Raw genomic sequence first — 24150 nt, forward strand, 5'->3', positions numbered from 1 at the left:
ACGCCAACTGTGGTGCGATCTGGAGGCTCTAAGCTACTTGTCCTGCCCAAGAGCTAGACAGCATGTTGTGTGTGTTGTATGCAGCTTTTAAAATGGTAGTATCCTAATTTTTCTCTAAGTAAAACATTGTTACTGAGATGTTAAATATAACAGCTTACATTCTTCCAGCATTACATATATTTTCCCATTTGTCTTTTCAAGTACTATATGTAAAGGTTAAGTGTTCCTCAGAATCGTCACCTCCTTCCTCTCCACCAACTCACAGTGTGGCAGCACCGTAATGTGTACTTAGTAGTTTTCTTTTTTCCCTCTCCTCCCTCTGTGCTCACAGCCTGCGGCACAGGGACACACAGGAGGCAGGTAACAGACCTCCTGGACCAGAGCATCCAAGTGCACTCCCAGTGCTTCGTCATCACTTCCGACAACCGCTACATTCTCGTCTGTGGCTTCTGGGATAAGAGTTTCCGGGTCTACTCCACAGATACAGGTAATTTTTATTTTTTGACTTAGCAGCAAGAATGCTTTCTCATCTTACTCCCAAAAATAAAGTGGTTATTTCCCTTTCAGGAAATAGCGGGCCAGTTCATCTGTTGTGTTTTCAAGAGGCAGTTTTTCAATAGTTTTGTCTCCCAAGCACATGCTTACAGAATAAATAATTCTTTTCTGTAGAAAAAGCCATGGATATAAATACTACCAGGTGTGTACACAGAATTTTAAGGTCAGTTACAAATACAGAAGTATACTTTTAAATAATTTCCAATTATTTTTAATTATTTAAAAGGTTTTCTTTTCCATATTTGGAAGACATGTGAAGTCTATCTTTTCAGAATAGATACTTTGCCTTTCCCTGTTCTGCATAGAATCTTGCTGAAAGCTGCACCACTCTGCTGAGTGGCTGCCTACTGATTTAGTGTATGGCAGGTACACTTCTCAGAACATAAAGCTTACAGCCGCACATGCACTTGTTTGCCCCTCCTAGAAGGACAAACAAGTCAAGTCAGTATTATTACAGCAGATGCAGTCCAGGAATTTTTACATGTCAGAAATTCAAGCTACTGGTAAATTTAATATCATATCTTTAAGGCATTTTAGAAACTGTCAAAAGAGAAGATAAATTTAAAGATAACATATAGTTGATTATATATTTCATTATAACTAATCAATAGGGTTGTGGCGTGAATTGTTGTTTAGCTTGTTTTGACTTTTTGGTGCTGTTGAGCACACTCCATTCTACTGCTTGACACCCAGTCCCTGGAAGAATATATTTCAAATGGAAGAAGAAAATGCACGTATCTTGATTAAATGCTGTGGGAGTAGGAAATTCTATTAAATTGAAATTTCTAATTAAGGGCTTTATGGTACGTCCTCTTTCAGGCTTGTTAATAATCTTTATGAAATGCATGTTCTTGCTCTTCTCTTAGTCAGTAGGTGCACTGAACTGCTTCTTGTGGCATTGAATGTGTGTTTGAGACTGTTGTAACAGCTGAGAACAGGGGGAGAGTACTCTCTTTGGCAGAAATATTTATAGCATAAGCCCTAAAAATCATTTGTAGAAATTGTTCTTTTTTTATGAAATTGACTTCCATTTTCTTATAGTTTGTTTCACTGAAGGGTCATGAACGTTGGCACAAACACGGAGCTTTCCTGAGGAGCTGAGCTTTCTTAGCTATCTCAGTCTGGGAGGTGGATGATTTTTAAATTAAAATTCCACCAATGTTATATAAGTTGCAGAATGAATTGGTGTTTTCTAAACCTGTACTTCTTTATTATACCGGATCGTCTATTTTGATAATCTAATTCATATTTATCCTTTTCATTATGACAAAAAGAGCCTTAGCATTATTTTATACATTCTCTGTCTTTACTAACTCCCACGTTAAACTTGATACATCCTATCATAAGTTTTTCTTAATAGTCATTTAGACTGCTTATTGTTCTCCTTTTAAATGTTAACCTTTTAATTTTAAATTTTAAATAATTTTAAAATTTACACAGTAAGTCCATCTAGTTTTTTGGCTTGTAGTTTTTAAGTTTTGACAGTACATGGAATTAAGTTACCACCTCGGTGCAGAACAGCTCCATGACCCCTAATCCCCTGGTCATGTCACATCACCTGCTGGATGTCACCTTCTTCCCACACCCTCAAGTCCTGCCCACCAGTGAATACTTTATATCTGCAGGGTTGGCCTTTGGCGGCATATGTGCGAATTATATCAGTCTTCCATTTTGGCATTTGGAAGCTTTTGGATTCACTGTCATTCCCTGTTGTTTCATTACAAATGCATTACATGCCTGTGTATGTAAGGCCAATCTAGCTGGACTTCCATGCAGTACCAATAACTCACATAATTCCTGGGTCCACTCTGTTTTTAGGACTTACAGAGTTCTTTGGCATATACGTTATTGCTATGAGGTGGACAGGGTCTTTGTCCCATATTGTAGATAGCGGGACTGAGGTCTAGAGAGGTGAGTGAAACTTAAGTAGCTATGGTGCCAGGGCTGGGGGTGGGCTCGGCCCTTCTGCCCTCACACGCAGCATTCTCTTTTTTACCACATTGACTCACGCAGGTGTCACCGTCCTTGGTCAATTTGAAAACCACTGTAATTTGTAGCCCTAAGTTCCTTGTGGAACTGCCGTGTTCCATTAGACTTAACCAAGTTGATATCATCCCACTCCCTCCCAACAGAAACCTTGCAAAAACCCTGTTGAAAATACATGTCTTTGTGTATATAAAACATTCCATAGGAAGTAACAGTATTTTAAACTTCATATCGATAGAACTGACTTAAAGTAAAAATTTATATTTTCTATAAAAGTATAGAAAAAAGAAATCTCAAGTGACATTCCTTGTACTTTCTTGTATACATAACTCAGCCACTAGTTTTATTTAAAAGTAATTTCAGTGAGGAAAATAGGAACTTGTGTTTTTTATGACAAAAGATAATATCAACAATTTTTTTCCTTAAGTTTGGTAGACAAGCATGGAAAACTTGTATAATCAGTTAATATATAATAGCAAAGCCATCACAAGTGTTGAATTCAATTATATTTTAGCACACAAGCCAAAATAATCCTTCTCTTATTAGACTAGGGAGGGGGTACTTGGGTTGTAGCAGGAAATTCTTGCAACATAAATCATGTTTTCAGGGTACAGCCAGCGCAGCAGAGGCAACAGCACAACCTTCCTCAGCAGTCGGGTTCTTTCCGGCTACATTCAGAGGCAGTCGTGCAGAGTCCCACGCTGGAATTTTTTTATTTGTAGCTTAGCTGTCAAATAAAACATTAACTAGAAAATTTGAACATTCTAGTGTCTGGGGTAATATTTGATATTAGTGCATGGAGAGGTGGGCTGGTAATAAAGGAAACAGAAAACAAAGGCCGAGGAACACTTATGAGATTACCAGAAAATAATTTACCAAAAGAGCAGCAGGTCTTTATACTGTGATTTATTTGGGAGTAACAAGCCTCCATATCAGAGCAGCAGGGACTGCAGAGTTAGGCTGCCCGCGAGGGGAAAGCCAAGCCACGGATGCATAGATGCATCGTTTCCCAGAGTGGGCCTGCACTGCACACTGTAGAGAACAAACCTAAGCCGGATTAAAATCCGAGAACTCCTTTGGTGTAACATTTATGTCTCCTTCCCTCCACTCACTGCATTTAGACTGTTCTTTTCGTAGAGTAGTTGATACCCTTGTGTGTCTGTTCACTTTATTTCAGTGTTTGTCTTCCCCATCAGACAATAAAGGCCCTGAGGGTGGAAACCATGTATCCTCAGTACTGTATACTTCTAAAAGAGCTAATGCTTGGCACCACCCAAGTGCATGCTAGGAAGATACTGTTGAAGCTTCAGAATTCTGAGTGCTTCAGGGCAAAAAGTAAAACAGGAAATTTCAGAAGAAAAGGAAACCACAGCAACTGAGTATCAGTTTTCCTCACAACAGTGCTGGAGAAAGAGAGAGAGCAGTTGCTTAGGGAGAAAGGATATGGGAATCTTCAAAGATTCTGTGAAGGCACCCCAGTTTCGCAGCCAAGTCTTTTTACCTGGTCCCTGGCCCTGGTGGAAATTAAGTCAGCTACCGAACACACAGTTGCTCTCCCTTTGTGAGGCTCCCAGTGCAGCAGGGCTCCTGACCTGAGCCTCCTGGGTACCGTGGACCTCATTTTCCTAGCTGATAGTACTCATACAGCCCCACAGAGTTGCTGGACTCCAAAACAGACATAAGCCTGCTCCTGAATAACGGAATGTTGATATGACCTACCTGGCTTCCTTCTGCAGCTAAAACACGATGATCTCTAATTACCAGCGAGAATGCCGCCAGCTGCCCATCTTTTGCATTCTGCCTTGCAAAAGATATGATGTGACCATTTATTACTAAACATCTTTTCTTGAAAATGAACTAAAAATTGCTACACATTTCATATTTGATTTGGTCTTTTGACTTCTTTATTTTAAAATACTGAATTCTTTCTAGCATATGCCTTACTAATATAATCTGACTCTGTAAATGAAATGTTCTAGTGCCAATTTAGAAGGGTGAAGACATTTAAAAAGCTTGTGGCACATTTAACAGTCCAAATACCTGCCTTAACTGAATCTTTGATCTGCTTTAATTGCAGCAAGAAAATTTACCGTATTAACTGTAATTTGCAGTTGAAATAAGTCCGATTTTTAAGGTTGTTGTGATGGGTTCTGCAAGCTGCTTCTCCCGAGTGAAAACATGCATTTGACATCTACCTGAGGTGGACAAGATGTTACGCTATTTCATCTCTAAAACTGAAACATTTATAAGTCTTAAGTTTATTGTAATAAATAATTTAAAATTTTAAGTGAATACTTCCTTTAATTAAATTTAATAATTTTTTTTTGTTTATTTCCTTGAAAAATAGCTGGGTGGTTATGGCATATCAGCACTGAGTTCAAGGCCAGTCTGGTCTATAGATCAAGTTCCAGGACAGCCAGGACTACACAGAGAAACCCTGTCTCAGAAAACAAAAACAAAAAAACATTAAAAAAAAAAAAAAAAAAAAAAGAAGAAGGGAGGGAGGGAGAAAGGGGAGGAGAGAGGGACAAAGGGAGGGAGGGAGGGAGAGAGGGAGGGAGGGAGGGAGAGAGAAAAGGGGAAAAGCTACATAGTATCTTTAGATACCAGTCTTTAATTGAGAACTTAGACTTTTGGATATTGTTTTGCATGTTCCAGGTTGAAATGATTTTTTCAGTTTCCTTAACATCTTAGTTGTAATTTTGTCCTACTGACTCACTTCCTTTTAAAGCCATGCTGAATATTGAGGGCAGGCGTTCCGTAATTTGTAGACTCTAGACTTTTCAATGGAAAATGTTAACTATTTAACTAGAGTGACATAGAGGGGCTGCAATACCTAATTCTTTAGATGAGTCTATAAATGACATCACAGTGTTAGTCAGGCAGAATCGCCACACCAAGGACTTGTTTTTTGTTTCTAACACTGTTATGTGAAGTGCACTCTTCCTGGGTTTGAAGCCCTGTCTGTCTGTGTGTACACTGCCTAGGTTCTTATGCACTGTTCTCAGTCCTCCCATTAAACCACTATAATCTTGATTTCATCATCACCTCAAAGGAAGTTTCATCATTCAGAGAATGAGAGCAAAGAAAGAGTGGCAGGGTTTGAATTGCAACCATGATAAACTGTTACTTTGATCAAAAGTTAGTCCATGGAGTCCTGGTTTGGAAAAGTAGAAACTCTCTTCAAGGTGACCTAAGAACAAAAGAGCTTCCATATATATCATGAACTCAGGCGAGACTGCGAGTGAGCCAAGCCCTGGAAGTCAGCAGGCTTTGGGTTTGTGTCACAGAGTAACTCAAGAAAGTGTTAAATGGCTCCAGTGTAAGTGTTCTCCTGGGCTGCTTTAACCAGAAAATATTATTCTTTAGTAATTTATAGTAGCTGTTCATAAGGATATGGTGTCCTCATACCCAAGTATTTGTTGAAATAGTTTTAACATATGCCTTTCTAAAATCTTATCACTATTCAATTGATTTTTCTCACTATTATAAGTAGCATTTAAAAACAAACAAAAAAACCCTGCCAGGTCAGAACGTTCTAAGATCTGAATTGTCACGGCAGCATTGTCTTGCGGGTTATGTATTTGATAGAAGTTTGCCTTGTCTTTTAATTGTGCCTTAAAGAAAAATTGTTTTATATTTCAGGAAAATTGATCCAAGTGGTGTTTGGCCATTGGGATGTTGTCACTTGCCTAGCTCGCTCTGAGTCGTACATAGGGGGAAATTGTTACATCCTCTCGGGGTCACGTGACGCAACTCTTCTTCTGTGGTACTGGAATGGGAAGAGCAGCGGGATTGGAGATAACCCTGGCGGTAAGTACAAGCTTGTTTTTAAAGTGAGCTTTCTACATCATATAGAAGACTAGCACCTTGGGTAGAAGCTCTTCCATCATGGTGAGAATGAAACTGAATCACCCAAGTAGCTGATTTCTAAATTCACTGATAATTCATGTTCATATGTGAACCCCTTGTTTTCATGTTATACCCATGCTTGGCTGCACTAGTGTCACCAGCTAAAGTAGAGGTGTTCTCATGAACAATATAACCTGTAACATAAAAGAGAAATTACATATTTTCTTGTTGATTGAATTCATGTTTTAAAAAAGAAAATTAAAAGTTATAATTCCGGAAATCTACAACTTTATAATACTTTCATTTACATATTAAAAGATAAAACAGGTCATAAAAGGCCAATATGGAAGATTCAAATCGGCTCCTGGCTTTTCAGATGGGAAATGGAAATGTTCACCAACAGCATTAAATTCCTTCAGAAACTGCTGAAGGCAGTAAAACAACAACAAAAAAATGTGTAACCATTTAAAATTGTAATTCACAGAAGGCAAAAAAGGAAACAGCCACCATTAAAATCAACCGCACACAGCTGCAGTCAAGAGATGGCTTTAAAAAACACATTAAGAAGTAGGAAAAACAATTAAAGGGACCACCTGAAAAATGAGAATTTAATTAAAATGATTATGACAACAGAGAAGAGTTCCTGTAAGAATAGCTATAGATTTCTATCTCATAAGGTAGACTCTGTGACTGTTCTTAAATATTTACCGTGTTTTAATTGAGAGCTGCTTGCAGTGTATTTGGCTAAGGAAAGCTCATGTTATTACCTGAATACTGCACCTTGTCTGGGTGTAAATGTATTTCACCTTGTCACATTTTCGATTGACTTCTCTGGGTTGTGAAAAAAATGGGTAGTACTTGTGTGACAGTGAACACTTTGTTCAAAAAATGCTAATATTTATTTCGTAAAATGCAAAGTTTTTTTAAAGCTATTTTTTTTCTTTTTATGCACTTGAGAGATTTTTGCATTAGATCACAAACATTGTATTCAGTTAATATCTAATGGACCTATTTCTGACTTTAATCAAAGATAATCTTATATGTGAATAGAATAGAAAAAAGTTAAAGTTCTGATACTGTGGGCAATCCAGTCTCAGCGGTCAGAGTGAGCTGTAGTGTGTGTTTGTACTTTGGGGAAGTGTGCTTTGTGCACATCTCTGACTTACACAGACAACTCTGCTTTATATATAATTACAATTAACGTAAAAGGATAGAACACTCGGGGGCTTGGATTTTCTAAATATATACTATGACCCTTTGATTGCTGTGGTGGCCTCTGATGCCTCTCCCGTCCTGGCCTCCTAGATTGAGTGACTACTTTCAGTTTCTCTTTTCCTGTTTTTCTAAATATAAGAGTAATTATATCAGGCAAACCTAAATTTGGTAATACATAAATCTACCAGTTTGTTATTTGTCTCTCAAAGAATTTAGGAAAGCCTTTTTCTTGCCTTACAACGTTTTGTGCATGTATAGCAGTTTGTACCCACGAAGACAGATATGTGAGTCTTTGTTTTTCACTCATCGTGATTACCTTCTCTATGATACGCAGTTTCCAGCCTTGTGTATTCTGAGAAACAGCTAAAGCCCTACTGGCTATTCCTGCATGGAACTGTATAGCATTTCAGAGATTTAATTATGTTTTAAAATTAGAAAACTTTAGATTTTCAGAGTATTTTATATCTACTTACACATTAAATGATATATGCATGTATTTAAATATGTTGTTTATTTAAGTACCTTACAAATTGCCCTAGAGATGGTTTTTGTATGTATGTCATTTAAATAGTGAATCAAGAAGGAGTGATCAAACACTGAGATTCACTGTAAGAGAAATCTAAGTTCCTGGCTCTGCTGTGCCTCCCCCCCCCCTTTCTCTCTCTCTCTCTTCTCTCTCTCTCTCCCTCTCTCTCTCTCTCTCCCTCTCTCTTGTCTGTAAAATAAAGCAATGGTAGGAACTGTTATCAGAGGCACAAGGTGTTCAGCAGACATAAATCACTTCACAGACTCCATCTTGGCTACATATTAAAATGTTGCATGCAATGTCCACCATTCTCTCGTCTGAAACATGGTGGGCAGTAACACCTAGAAATGTACACAATGAAGAAGAGAAAAAAACAGAAACACAGAACATCTAATACAATTTTCAGAAAACTGTAATGTATTTTGAATAACTTATATTACCTCATCTTTTCTGGCCCTTTTATAATATCTGATGCTCCAATTCAATTTCACTTTACCTTTGAAGAACGAGTCTGTAAGAAAGACAAACAGGTACTTTTTCTTACTCTGAGAATTTATACACATTAGGGAAAAAGATTAAAAAGCCAATCTAAGCTTTTAAAAACAAATAGCAGACAGTCTCAACTGGTTCAGTTCTCTGATCCTCTGGCACAGCGAAAGCTGTGAGCAGCCACTGAAGGCTGAAGCCGATGCCTCAGATGAGCGAGCGTCCAGACTCCTGCCTCCGCTATGTCTCAAAGCGACAGGAAGACCCCTGAGAACGGCCACATGCTGGCATGCACACACTTGTAGGATGGCTGGTAAATACACAGGAGTACTTTAACCTCAATATTTTTATTACATGAAAGGAAACAAAAAAAGAGGTGGAGAGCATCCTATTGCTTTTTTCTGCATTTTATAGTTCCTAGGTTCAGCAATTTAATTTTATTTTAAATTCTAAAATTACAAGAAGAGTTAGTGATTTTACTTGCAAGGATCATAAGCAAGAGCCAAATACCATTTTCTTCAAATCTAATAATTGTTGCTATATAGAGAGTTGGTAGCTGTGTAACTATTTTAACCTAATGTTATACAATGTTAATATGTGTATTAGTTGGATAAAAATCAGGGTAACTCAACTTGGATAAAACCTATAAATAGTATAATTTGGAGCTTTAAAAATGACTTGGATGTTTTATGAAACCTGTCTAGATCATGCAGCCAAAGGCTTGCTCTCCGCAGGCAGACAGGCCGTTTTTCACCTTTGGCTCTATTGTCTTGCGATGGTTATCTGCTGTGGAATGCAGCTTTCCAATAAGAAGGCTGAAAATAGTCTTCCACTTGGTTGTGGATGGTTTTTGTAACATTAACCAGGACCATTTCAACGAAAGGTGTTTTCTGCAGAAAGCTCCGCACCTTGTGAGCTCACCCCAGTCCGCTCTCTTAGGCCAAGATTCCTCCAGTGAAAGGTTTTCCCTTCAGAACAATGCAGGCCGGACCAGACCACCTCCTCCAAATTCTCAGAAAGTATGCTCCTTTGGTTCACTAAATTGGTATTTAAATTAAACACTTCCAACTTTGGCATGATTGTCCTTATACAAACAAGATGAAAACATACAACAGTTATTATTTATTCACTAATTTATATTACACTCATAAATCATAAACTGGGATTTAGAAACTAACCATGTATGCCACACTTTTAGGTTTCAAAGTAATTTTTCTTTACAGCCTCAGTCTATTAGCTTTTGGAACAAATGGTTGCCGAATGTGAGGGTGCTGCATAGATTTGTGTGTGTACTATTTCAGTAAAGTACTTTAACATTCTTGCATTCTGGTTTTGATTTGATGGAAAGGTGGCATTTTTTTTTTTCCTCTTTGCAATCAGACATGCTAATCTATGTCAGCTTTCTCCTTATGGGAATGGCGTCTATGGGGGGCTGGTATGGGTTATATAACAACAAGATTCTGTTCTTTAAGAATATTTCAGCACCGTTAATTAGAAAGAAGATTTTATTAGCCGTAAGGCTAGCACTAACAGACTGCAGAGCTGCTTTTAAAGTACTGTATGCTGGAGCTGCCCTGCGTTTCCTCTGTCTAAAACTTCATTCTGTTACACTCTCATCAATCACTTTAGTCATTACCGTAAATCCTATAGTTGTTAATTTTACCAGTATCACCCTAATGAGACATTCCTGCTATAATTAAAAATGAATTCTAACGTTAAGGCATTCTAAATTTTTTTTAATGAATTTAGAATGATCCTGCCCTATAACTATAAATACCACTGGCACACAGACTACTCATCACGTCTGTAAGAGAAGTGGCCTAGGAACACGCCCAGGTGTGAGTTATTTGCCAGGTGCCAGGCACTTGTGCTTATGCATATGTATATTTTATGCATGTATTTAGGAATCATGTCCTTTTTGTCATAAAGGCTAACATGTTTTACTAAAGCTACTGATAAATTCTTATTCTTTGTCTTGGCAAAACATAGGCAACTGTAGTGCAGTAAGACTCTCTGTAAGCAGGTAGCCTAGAGCACCATCTGCTGGACACATTTGGGGACATAAAGCTCTCTACTGGGAAAGGCAAGGCCTGGAAACATTGGTGTATTTTGCCTCTAATTGCCTGTGGTAGATTATTCAGGGGTCTCAACTGTTGGCATATGTAAAATGTGTTAAACCTCGTATTTTTTAAACAAGAAATAATTTTGTTCTTCTGTTCCTACCCTAACCTGTATTTGTATTTGGGACTTTATAATAAGTGTTTTAAGCCAAGCACAGAATATGTCCCCCCCCCCCCAAAAAAAAACCCAAAGCACCCCAGTGTGTCCTGAGATAAAGTCGCATCCTAATGATCATAGGTCTTCAGGAAGGCACAGTGGGCAGACATGGCCTCTGTCACACCTACACTCCGTCTCTCACGCTTACTCGGTCTGTATGTGATGGCGGAGCTTGAGGCACATGGCCTTTTCTTTAAGAGACGGGGATGGGTCTGATTCTTTGTGGAGGACACCAGTTCTTACATATGCCTCATTCAGACCAAACCCAGTTCCTTCCTGGCCCACTGCACTACCTAATATCTTCATTTTCTTGTAAAATTCAAAGTATGGGTTTGAAGCAGTATGCTGGCAGTGTTCAGGTTCAGGTGACATTAAAAATACGCCTATGAAATTCTCCAGAAGGTCCAGGATGTTTAGTGCTCTGTGATGTAATGCAGGCCCTCAAATTCCAACAAAACAACTCTGTATTTACTTCTTGTAGCTAATAGTAGATGTGGTAAAAGGAATTATATTCATATGGCAAACGAATACAACTTTAATGTGTACCATATGCAGAGCAGTGGGGTGATGTGCCAATATATCACATTTATTTACCTTGTTTGGTTGCAGAGAAAAATCACTATACCATTCACCCAAGGGCTGCAGCCACTTAAATATGAGGACAAAGAAGCTGATTTACGCCCCCAAACGAAAACTGAGTCTCTTCATATGTAGACATTAGGGACAATCCCAAAGAAAGCTGCAAACATTTCATGCTCAAGAGAGACATTTTAATTTCAAATAATGGCTGAAATTAATATGAGAGTACACACTGCTGAGTGACTGTCAGTATATAGGCTCTCAGAACACTGAGAGGTCGAATATTACCCTGAAACTGTCACTGGTGCCCTGCCCCCCTTTCTCACATAGAAAAGTAGGCTTTGGTGCTGCTAGAATATTATATAGTGCACTATTCCCTCACCCCATGAGCATGGCTGTAGCATTACTAAATATGCATTTAGTTGAGACCTCTGGGCCAACATTAAACTATTTTCTACCACCTTCCAGAAAGGCTCATTTTACTAGAAAGATTGCATGAGACCAAACACATGTATGTACCTCGTGTTATGCAGTAGATATTCCTGAAGCTTTATGAGAAGCCCTTTCATATGAAATTATTTGTGTGTTTGTTTCTTTTAAAAACCCCACTTTTTCTAGTTACCTTAATTTTCACATGCTAGAACCATTACTTTATAGAGCTAATTTAAAGAACTAATTAACAAATTTTAGATTTGATGGATTTTTCTGTTTGTTCTTGTCTGGATGTTTTGGTTTTTGCTGTAGGATCTCCCGTAGTCTGGGCTGGGCTGAGATACCCTGATCCTCCCCCAAGTACAGGTGTGAGCCACCATACCTAGCTTGTGGCTGTGTCTTCTTTCTTCATTTGCTTTTTTGTTTTTATTTTTTTAGTTGCCATTACCTAGTTAGCCATATCATTGGATATCACATACTCACTAGTTTCTGAAGTAAGGTTTTTTTTTTTTTCAATTCTAATAGGCTTGGTCAGATTTCAAATGTATGATTAGAAGAGTTTGTTTTTGTACTTTATATGTATGAGTGTTTGGCCTGCATGTGCCCACAGAAGCCAGCAGAGGTCACTGGATACTGGAATTACAGATGGTTTTGAACCGCCATGTGGGTGCTAGGACTCAGACTGAGGTCCCCTCAAGTGCAACAGATGTTCTAAACCACTGAGCCATCTCTCCAGCATCTGGAAGTGAAAAAGATAGTGCCTGGAACTCGGTTCCTCTTATAGCTCAACTCTGTAACTACTGAGCATGCTTGTGTTCATCTTTATAAGTTCCAGTTTTCTGTAACTGAAGTAAGAAGATGATTTTATTTCCTTGGGGTGGTTTAGAACAAGTTTTTTTTTCTCAAAACAGGTCTTACTATATAGTTCAGGCTATCCTGGAACTCACTATGTAGACCAGGCTGCCCTCAAACTCAGAAGAGATCCACTGCCTCTGCCTCTGAAATGCTGGATTAAAGGCCTGCATCACTGCTACATAAGCACAAACCAAGATGTTTTTAATAGCTAAAGGTGTGAGAGCCCTGCATGGCTTTTAAAGTGCCTGCCTAAGTACATGTATTTACCAAAGAAGGTAGATACAGTAAAAAAGAAGTTCAGGGCCAGGTATTGGTGCATACCTTTAATCCCAGGCAGAGAGTCAGGTGGGTCTCTGTGAGTTCTAGGCCAGCCAGTCTACCTAGAAAGACACTGTCTGAGGAGACAGAGATCACCACAAAAACTATAACTAATCAAAATGGAGAGTGGTGGAGCTCAGCCCCAATCCCATACCTAAGGCTCAGGGAACATTGCAGAAGAGAGGTGGGAGAGACCTGAGAGCTGGAGGAGCACGGACTTTGCTGTGCGACTGTGTCTCCTGGTAACGTCAGCAGCTACTCCCGTAAAGTCTCATCAATATGGCCACCCAAATGTGAGCCAAACCAGGATGACACCAATGACCATGCCAAACTGGACAGGGAAAAGCCCATGAGCCCTTAACCCTACACCAAGAACTCCAGGCACCTGAGGGAAGCTGGGAGCAGGAGGTGGTCCTTCCCAGGGAAGCACACATCAATTGTTGTCCAGAGCCAAAAGGTCAGCCCTGAAAACATGCATACAAGTAACACTGTATGGACTCAGCATGCTACATTTAGGAATATAAACATGTATCTATTTATGTATACATTTATATAGTGAATATGTATAAACTTCTTTATTATTTCTATTTATATGCATAATAATATATATTTATACATATATGTATATATACATATACACATATATATATGTATGTGTGTGTATATATATATATAGAGAGAGAGAGAGAGAGCAAGAGAGAGAGAATTAATGAAAAAGAGGCCATGAATTTGAAGGAGAGTGAGAAGAGGGCTTATGGGAGAAAAGGAGAGGAAGAAATGTTTTAATTAACTTACAATCTAAAAAATAAACAAAAAAGGCTGCGCATGGTAGTATATGCCTTTAATCCCAGCACTTGGGAGGCCAAACCAGGCAGATCTCTGTCAATTCAAGGCCAGCCTGGTCTACAAATAGAGTCTAGGACAGCTAGGTCTTTGTTACACTAATAAACTCTATCTCAAAAAATCTAAATAAACAAACAAACAAACAAAAAACTAACAATGAGAATTTTAAATGATTTGGAAAATCAGAATAAAATGATTAAAAATTTTAACTTATATTCATAAAATTCAGTGTTGGATATCAACAAATGTGGACACCATTTCACCTCCTACATTTTCTGTGTAGGTAAATATTGTATGTCTACATTACCAGATGCCTGTATTGAGGTGCAGGAGCTATAGAGGAACTAGAGCCTTAGACCAAGCAGCCACACTATGGAGAATCAACAAATGCAGCCTCAAAAGTAGGAGAAAAACAGCACAGTAGTCAAGTAGTCTGGGCTGTGAACAAACTGAAGGGCTGTGCAATTTCTACCAAAGATACTGCATATGTGTGATATGAATTATGGGGGCGTATGTTCTCTGTACTGCTGATAGATCACTGAACTATCTACATCATGCCTGATAAGTTTTGACAAATGTATGTGCATGTATGTGCTCATGTATATGAATGCATCCAAAAGCTGGAACCTTAGCCAGCAAAGGCCAGCAGTGCTCATTTCAAATTCGTGGGACTGGAAGCCAGCTTTCATCATCTCCACAGCTCACTAACTTACCTGCACATTTATAATGAGCATGTCATAGCGGATAATGAGAGATAATTAGAGAGATTTAAAATTAGAGAGATTTAAATTTTCCACACCTGATTGTGGAAATATATCTTCATTTCCTGCTCTTCACAGATGTGTGGATTGTTGGGAAAATCTATGAAATCTGAGACAAGGAAGAATGTGAGAAATCAGAGTATAGTTTTGAGAAACTAAGGTATATTACTCCTTGATTAGAAAGAAAACTAACAAGAACTATCTCTAATTGGCATTTATGCAGCCCAAAATAAGAAATACCTTTTATTGAAAAGAGATTTTATGCCGGCATGGTGGCACACGCCTTTAATCCCAGCACTCCGGAGGCAGAGGCAGGCGGATTTCTGAGTTCGAGGCCAGCCTGGTCTACAAAGTGAGTTCCAGGACAGCCAGGGCTATACAGAGAAACCCTGTCTCGAAAAACCAAAAAAAGAAAAAGAAAAGAAAAAAGAAAAGAGATTTTATAACAAAAGTTGAAAAAAGCACTTTCTCCCTCTCCTCCCGCCCACCCAGCCCTGCTGCTCCTGGGTGATCGCTCATAAGTGCTCAGGACTTACAGGGACTATGCATAGTGACATAATTCTAATGATACCCCTGCGTGGAAATTGCTCTCATTATCTCTTGTCTTTATAGATTAACACATGGAGAACTTATTAAAGTATCATTTTTCCTTCTGCTTTGGCCCTAAAGCTCCTGAGTCTCTTATCAAGAGATCACCTAGTAGGCAGATGCTGTAGTCTGGATTCAAACTTAGATACTCTGGGCCATAATCTTTCATTTGTGGTGCAAGGGATGGAGCCCAGCCCTCACACATGCTAAGCCTATGCCTTGCCTCTGAGCTCCAGCTCCAGCCCTAGAGGCCTCTTTCTTAGCCACTAAACTGTATTCCAGTTTTTACTAGATTTAATTGGATTATCAACAATACAGAATTTGATACAATCCTATCACAAAATACTCAGTATTTACAAAAAGATATGAAAAGATAATTTTGTTACACTGATTTCTTATGACAGTGCGTGTCATGATAGAACCTGCTGGGGTTTTGGTTTCCTTCCCTTATGTATGTGTGAGCTGACTGCATGCTGAGGACTGAGCCCAGAGCCTGTTCATGCTGAGGGTACACTCTACCACTGACTACATCCCCATCCCTATAATAGTGTTAACACAGAATTACTCACCCAAATTCACTATCTAGTGTAGTCTTAGAAGGGAAGTCCAGTGTTAAAACATGCATGTAGTAGAGGAGGGAAATTACATGAACCACGAGCTTTGACTGACTTTCATACCAACCTTGTCTTGCCTGATGTTAGTAATTCTAGTGGTATTTACAAAAGAAGCCATCAACATTTTCTGAAGCATGTGGCAGCCTTAGTGCATCTGGCATGGTGACTATAGTCTGCATGTTTAACCCTACAGATGGATTTTCACTGAGGCTGTGGTGGATGCAGAGGAGGGGAAGATGGGGATAAAGGTGGAACGACTAGAACAAATCTCAAATAGTGTAGTTTTGCATAATTAAAAGGTGGTAGAACTTCCACTGAAAACTTCGGAAGTTAATGGAAAGGTTTAAGAAACATTTATCAGAGGGAAAAGGAAACATTTATCAGCAAAAGCCATTTCCTTTCTTGATTTACCATTGTGGTAAGCCACATGAGAAAGCCTAGTATTTGGTTTGCACATGAGTGTTTTGTATTAATCAGCAGCAATTAATAAACAAACTCTGTGTATAAAGTACAGGTATCTCTCTTCAGGAAGTAACCGCATGTCCTCTATAGGTTTCCTCTCTTTGGTGTTTAAATACTTAAGACTTAAAATCGCATTATGCTTTCTGGTTTTTAAACGTACATGGATCCAAAGTAGCTTCTGATGTTGTGTTGTTTTGTTTTGTTTTAACAGAATGAAGTTCAATGTTCTATTTTAGTTTTCTTTAGACAGACAAGAGTTTACTAGTGTGAAGTTGTATCACTGGTGTTTACTCAAAGAGTCATTAATTAACCCAAAGCACTTGTAATTAAGTGCTTGCGTCTCAGTTGTGTTTTAACCTTTAAAGTCAAGTGCTCAAGTACAATTTGCAGGATTATGATAAGATAGAACTTGATTTGGTAATCATTTAAATTTCTGATTTTTTTTTTTGTGGTGGTGCTGGGGGTGTTGAGTTGCACCCTCGGATTCCAGTGACCACTGTAAACCAAGTCATTTCAAACAAAAGGCCATATTGAATTCCTGTCTTTATTGTCCAGTGTGCACAGTAACAACTACTAAGTCAATGCCAGAGTGAAGGAAGAAGAGAGTGGGCAGCGGGGTGTGCTGATTACAATCACAGAGCCATCCATTAAGCAATTTGTGGGAAGAAGTGCTTTTGCATTTCTGAGACTAAGCACAGGAAGGTGCAGAGCCAGCATCCTCTAACAGCTAGATGCTGTTAGAGAGAAGCATGGTGTGTGCCTGCTGAGGTGGCACACGTGTTGCAAAGGGCTGCTCAGTCACTCTGAAATGGCTTCACTTTCACAGCCTGGGTTGGTGATGCTGCTGATAGCAGGAACATATTACACTTTTTAAAAATAACTGAAAAGTGTATTTCTACATGGATTATTTATCTCCTGTGCCTTAACGGAGGTAAATCTTGGAAATTATCTCTCTCATCTCCTACTTATGAATAAGATAGTAGAGGAATTACTTTTTCTCTTTTAGATATGAAATTTTAAGAGGTTCAGACTCCATTTGATAAAGATATTTATGTTATAAAGGGGGAAAGAAACACATTTACTACTACAGACATATACCACTCTCCCAGCAGTGTCAGGCTAACTGTTCTGCCTTGCACATTGGCTCAGGTTACGGAGCGCCTCACTGTTAAACCGAGTTGGGTTGTTAGAGGGCACAGGCTTCCTCCAGTGTCCCGTTACATACTGAGAAAGGCACGTCTGTAAACGCTGGCATGCCTGGAAGCTGTGGCAGGCTTTGGGCTGTCTTTAATCTCATTTGACTTGTTCATCTTCTCCTAAGGCCATCCCGAAAGATGTACTGAGTCTCCCTTTCAGCTTTCGGTAGGATCTGCATCAGTAGACATAAAACTGCTCTCAAACAAAGACCCCTTTCCTTTGAAGTACTTGCTCCAGCTTTTCAAAGTAGTCCTAGACATCTGTCCTTTTTCTCCTTTCATTTTTCTTTAAGAAGTTTGAAGTGTAGCTTCTTAAACTACCAACAAGATAAATTTTTCTCCCAGCGTTACTGAAAGCCATGACGATTTTCACGCAGTAAGACTTTAAAGGGTTTAAGGGAATCTGTTGTGCTTTATGGTCTGGGCTTTGGTAGATCCTAGCTCCTACTCTCTGAGAGAGCAAAGGTACAGACTGTCAGCATCCATTAACAGTCGGAGGTTTTCATCCAAAGGATAACATGGTACTTTCCAGAAGACTTTCCCTGCTCTTTAAGTGAGGCTGGTGGTGCCTGCAGGATCTGAAGGGAATGCACGTGTAGGATCATCTTATTTGTACTGATGCGCCCCCACCCCCAAGTCATCCTGGTGTGAGCTGACAAGTGGGCAGGAGGGGCAGCTCTGGAGCTGACTGGAGCTTTAGCCACTGCCATTTGCTCTTGCCTTTTCACGCCGAGGCACAAGGGGTCTTGCTTTCTTCTTTGTATGATGATGTCACCTGGCACCTGTACAACCCAGGAGATGATGAATCCCATGTTACTACAGAGGAATGATAGGTGTCACAGCTCCATAGAGGCCAGTGTTCTGCCTCCGACAATCCCCTCTGCCTTTGATTTCATTCCAAGTGATTCCCAGAATGTCTGCTAAAGCCAAGCAGTGTGTATCTGTTTGGCTTAAATCCTATATTATAGAATTATACAACTAATAGTGAAATTTTAATATTTAAGGCCCTTTGTTTATTGGGATTTATACAAATCCAACTGATTTTTATTTTGAACATACTTTTTGATAAGAAAGTGTGAGTGTTCTATCTGTACTTCAGACAAATGAGCCGGAAATGACTTTTCTTCTTACATGTTATAGATTTGGCATCTGCAGCCTTAAGTGTTTGTTTCTATACATAATGCAAGTTGAGCACAGGTGGGCTTTTGTTTTGTTGTCATTTCTTACCATAAATCCAGCTCCCTGAGAAGCAACTGGCATGGCTCTGCCCTTGCGCTTCTAATTTGTTGTGTTACTTGAGCTCCCCTTCTCAGCCCTCCCCACCACCCCCTTGTGTTTCCTGAACTGTCTAACCTGTTTCCTGGACTAGGAAACACTTGGCCAACAAAGCCCAGCACTAAACAGTCCTTTATTTAGAATCAGACCCCAGGAAAAAAAGACCCCTTTCCATCCTGAAGTTGCTTTGTACATGCATCTGCTGATTTGTGTAATGAAAAGTGATTTGGTATATTTTGCGTTCATGAAAGCTAGCATTTTGTAGGCAGAACTAGTAAGTTGTGTTTGTGAAGGAGACCGTTTATAACTTAACCCCCTTTCTGAAGTTTCCTACCTTCTGACTTCACAGTTCTAGATTATTCTGCCCATCTCTTCGATTAAAAACAGAAAATAGTTGAGATCAGTCTCCCCCGACCCGCCACTAAACTCCTGAGAAAATGCCCCAAAGTTCAGAAAACAAAACAAAGCACGGGCCTGGCTTCCTCTGGGACCCATGTGCCCTTTGTTTATTTTGGTTTATATATAAATTGTTCTCATTCTTCATTTACTTTTCTTCAGACCTTCACTTTCCACCAAAGAAAGACTATTCAAGCTAAGACACAAATCTCACCACCATTAAAATCATTTGTAACTTATGGATACAAAAATGGAACAATTGCATTGAAAATGTATTCCTTAAATCATCCTGATCTTTTTTTCTGTATAGTTTTCTGTATAGTTCTGTATGTTTCTCTGTGTAGCCCTGGCTGTCCTGGAACTCACTCTGTAGACCAGGCTGGCCTGGAGCTCAAAACTCTGCCTGCCTCTGCCTCCTAAGTGCTGGGATTAAAGGCATGTGCCACCACTGCCCGGCTTAATCATCCTGATCTTAATGGTTGATTTTAAAAAACATTGCCAATAGATATACTCAGACAGTAATTTCAAGAATAACATTATAATGCTATTTTTGTGGAATTTTAAATATGGCAAGAGGTGGGTATGAAGGGGACCGTGAATGAAGGGTAGCTAGCATATTAACTTTTTTTTTTCTTTGGTTTTTCAAAGCAGGGTTTCTCTGTGTAGCCCTGGCTGTCCTGGAACTCACTTTGCAGACCAGGCTGGCCTCGAACTCAGAAATCCACCTGCCTCTGCCTCCCGGCATATTAACTTTTAAACATAGAATTTTTATTTCTAAATCTCATAATTTTTAGTATGAAATTAAATAGTTTAGATGAGTCTGTATCATTTGCCTCTTTGAAGGTTTTTTTTCACCAAAATTTTTGGACTTAAAAGTGAAAACGTAGTCTATCACAGATTCCTTCTTAGTTTGGCAAATAGCAAGCAGACATTTCTAATAAGTTAGGTATGTTCCTCCTATATGTTTCAAACTTGAAATTAGGTGAAACCAGGTCCCTGGTTCAACTTGTTCTTGGCCCATTAGTCTATTAGCTGAGGTCTCTCTTTCTTGTCTAGGGATATAGACTAGCCTGGCAGCTGGGGCCAGAGTACACCCAAGGTAGCACACAAGTCCTTACGGACTAAAGTCTCACTCAGAGATTCTGCTAGTCACCAAAGCCTTAAGCGACACCATGGTGACATAGCTGTGCATTGTGTAAATACACATGGCATGCCTGTCATGTGTTATGACAGACCTTAAGTTACTGCTGGCCCCAGGGCAGGCATAGAAAAGTCCTTTCTTAGGAGTGGAGGCTTCTCTCTTGCCTTTTTTGGGGGCCATGTATCTCTGTGCCTTCAATAAAGCCTATTCCAGTCATGTGCACGTATTTTGCCCAAATATTGAAGGAGCTCATTGGTCCACTCCCTGAAAACTCCTGCTTTAGAGGCTAGATCAGTGGTTTAACAGCAGCACTGGCCTCCACAGGTGCAGTGGTTTCTGATGGATTTTTCCTGACCTAATAGGGGTCTTTCCTCTGAGTGAGCAGTGGATCTAAGGACAATGAGTGCCTGAGTTACAGTGGCAGATGATTCTTTTCCAAAGCTGCTGATAATGAGCTACTTTCTGGGGACATTTTCCCCTTTTAGATTATACAACATCAGTCCTCAACTCTGCCATGAAACCAGTTCACACCAGACAAGTAGAATGCCAGGCAGGATCCTGCTTGTTAGCTGTTTGCAAAGGCTTTGTCTTTACAAACTAAAGGGAGGGGTGGGTAGTTTTAAATAGAGCCCTCTGGTTAAGTACAGAATCCTGTATGTCCGTGTGGTACAAATTCACAACTCGGGCCTGTGATTGGGTCACTTCTCTGAGCTGTGGCCACTTTTTACTTTGTGACACAGAAACGATGTTAAGTTTTCTTCTCTACTATACATTCCCTCTCTCCACCCTCCTTCCCCCAAACTCTCCAAGACCATCAGTACAAGGTTCATCATGCCTCTGCTGATTGGCTGAAATGTGGGAGGTACTCTATGAGAAAGAAGTGCACATCAGAAAACACTAAAATAGTAGGTGCGCTAGAGAGTCGTCCCACTCGAGATTGTCTTACTAGGGGAGATGCACTGAAATGTTAACTAAGCCTGGGTTCTTATTTTAGTTTTAATCATTTATTGTAATAACTTGGAACAGAATTTCACATTATACAGGCTTAGACATAGATCAGAATTGGAAACAAATTACCCCAATTGTCATTGTGCTCAGGGGAGGGCACTATGGGTAAGTCCCTAAAGCCGTAGTGGAGAGTCAAAGTGTAGACGCTGCGCAGAGCTGCATGGCCTAAGATGGCTGTTCTGCCTCTATAGGAACTCACAAGATGCATAGGATATTGGATGGGCAAGAATTTTCAGTTGTTTCCTTAATCTAGTTGTGTGATGGTTTTTGTGGGTTTATTATAACCAAGGCCCTATTTTAGAATCATCTCTCTACTTGAGAAGCAACTTTTATGAGAAAAGTATAAAATGCAGGTTTTACCATCTTTAGCTTTGAACTTTAAACTGTTGTTGCTAGATAATAAGGGTTCCTTAAATTCAGGAACATAGCACCTTTAAAATCAAACTGTGGCAAAATGTGGACTCCTAAGATCAAAATTGGCACCGTTATCTAGTCTTTATACATTGGGATTGACTTGTCTGTTTTTTTCCTTGTTAAAGGTGAAACTGCCACCCCTCGGGCCATTCTCACAGGCCATGACTACGAGATCACCTGTGCTGCTGTCTGCGCTGAGCTGGGCCTGGTGTTAAGTGGTTCCCAAGGTAAAGTTGTGGTTTCTTCAAAGTGTTGGCTTCTTTTGTCATATTAATGTGAACAGAAATGAGGTTGGATCCTGTTCTCTAAAACTCCAGTCTATTATGGTAGCCACACAGGGCTACTTAAATATATGCTACTTAAAACTCACATTCTGTAAGAGCAATAGCTACACTTGGAGATAGAATATTCTCATAAGGACCAAAAGCCTGGTTTTAGTTTTAGCTCCCTGGTCTAAATCTAAGGATTCTAGCTACTCTATAAACAGCAGCAGTTGGTGACCTAATCTCCATGAAGCAGGAACAAGGAACATCTTTATATGTTTGTTTATTTCTCTGACCTCCAGAAGGTTGAATGGGAATCCTGGCCCTGACTTTAGTATATGTGTGCCCACATTCGTGCCATATCATGTGTGTAGAGGACAGGTGACTTGTGATGATTGGTTCCCTTCCTTCACAATGTGTGGGGACCAGGGATTAAAATCAAGCCATCAGGTTCAGCAACAAGTCCCTTTACCTGCTAAGCCATCTTGACAGCCCCTGACTCTGCTTCACTTCCGGATTTCAGAACTAAGCAGGCCTAGAGTGACATGACAGACACTGGAGTGTAGAGGACTTGAGCTAGTTTGCTGGATCATCTGCTGCTAGCACTTGCCTGAGGTTAGAGGTACTGAGTGCTCCTTCCAAGAGCAGGTGAAACAGACCAGGATCCAGCAGCAAAGAAGCTGTTTGCAGTTCAGTGCCTCTTCCTCCACCTACCAGTCTGCCCGTCTCCTCTCTGTGATGGGGACTGAGCAGAGGACTCCTATCACCTGGTGTGTTTTAAGCTCAGAAGCACAGAGCATCTGAGTCACTGTCTCTGCAGCTTGAACTAGAGTAGTACAGCTATCGGGCCAGAATGAATATTTAAAGTTTTGCTTTGAAAAACGTAGTTGGTCAAAGCAGTGAAAAAGTAGTATGATCCCTTGGACTGTATCTAACCCATATCAAACCTTAAAATTAATTACTATTATAGACCATCCCTGCTTTGCACAGTAAAATGACATGTAAACAGAAATCACACAGAATTATCTGAGACACTGTCTCGGTGGGAAATTTTTTTTATTTTATTTTTTTATCATTTTCCATGGTCTAAAAGTTTTTGTCAAAACATTAGAAACAGCCAGGCAAAGCACATACCTTTAGTCCCAGCACCCAGGAGGTAGAGGCAAGGGGGAATCTCTGAATTCAAAGCCAACATGACCTACAATGAGTATCTGGACAGCCAAGGCTACATAGCAAGGCTAGACACCTTATCTCAAAAATAAAGCTAAAAACAAACCCAGCCGTGCAGTTTCATGTCTTTGAGAAACAGTTCTCAGGGACAGGTGAACATGGGCACCAGTCTTGTTCTGAAAACCTAAGCATCTCTTCTGTGCCTGGGGAAATTGCCAGTCCTCTTCTGTTTGAGCGGTTCACTTTTCTTTTGTTTAAGTGTTATGACACACCCTCAAGGGTCCCCTAATGTGGGGCTTTCCTTAGTTTCACTTCCTCTGGACATCATCAGCTCTGTTACAACCACTGTCCTGAGTTATGCCAGCAAGTTTCCTTTGTCCGTTTCCTGGCTGCGTATCTAGTGTCTTGGCAGCATCCGGAGCTGACTCTGCTCTCTCTACAAAATACTCCATTTATATTCACTTCTTTATTGAAGCTCATCATTGTTGGCCAATACCCTTCTCTGGTTACCTCCTTTTATAAAATGCCGCATGGCTGTTACTGTGAAAGGAGAGGCAACAAAGCTGCTGTTTGCTGTCTGTGTGACCTAAACAACAGATGCTGGTTACTTATATGCCTTCAACGCGGTGATGTGGGGTCTTCCAGTTGCTCAGCTGCTATTAATATACGCGTTCATGGTCTGAAGAGCTAGCCATGAAGTGTGTTTATACAACTGCTCTGATAACTGAAATCTGAACTGTGTTGTTGTGATGCTAGTGTTATTTAGGGAGTTGGAACTGAAGCTGATGTATCCTGAAACTATGCAAAAACAAACGTGTGCCTGTCTTGGGAAACACTGAAACAGAGAAGGCGTGCTCTAGTAGCCATGTAGGGAGCAAGCATATGTGAGACCAGGAACAAGGCAGGGCAAGGACCCACGCTCTCCCCGTCTCTCAAAC

General features: G+C 39.9%; 1 protein-coding gene across 9 annotated transcripts in view; it reads left to right on the forward strand.

Moving 5' to 3' along the window:
- The window catches only part of Lrba (LPS-responsive beige-like anchor), a 559239-nt gene that overhangs the window by 527740 nt on the left and 7349 nt on the right, over window positions 1-24150 (forward strand). For all 9 annotated transcript variants that reach the window (XM_006502347.4, XM_006502349.4, XM_006502350.4 and 6 more), the window contains 3 exons: window positions 332-487; window positions 6187-6354; window positions 21905-22006. In XM_006502347.4, coding sequence (XP_006502410.1) covers window positions 332-487; window positions 6187-6354; window positions 21905-22006 — 426 coding nt within the window. The remainder of the gene's footprint in view (window positions 1-331; window positions 488-6186; window positions 6355-21904; window positions 22007-24150) is intronic.

The sequence above is a fragment of the Mus musculus genome, chromosome 3 (assembly GCF_000001635.26).
Source record: "Mus musculus strain C57BL/6J chromosome 3, GRCm38.p6 C57BL/6J".
Classification (NCBI taxonomy): Eukaryota; Metazoa; Chordata; class Mammalia; order Rodentia; family Muridae; genus Mus; species Mus musculus.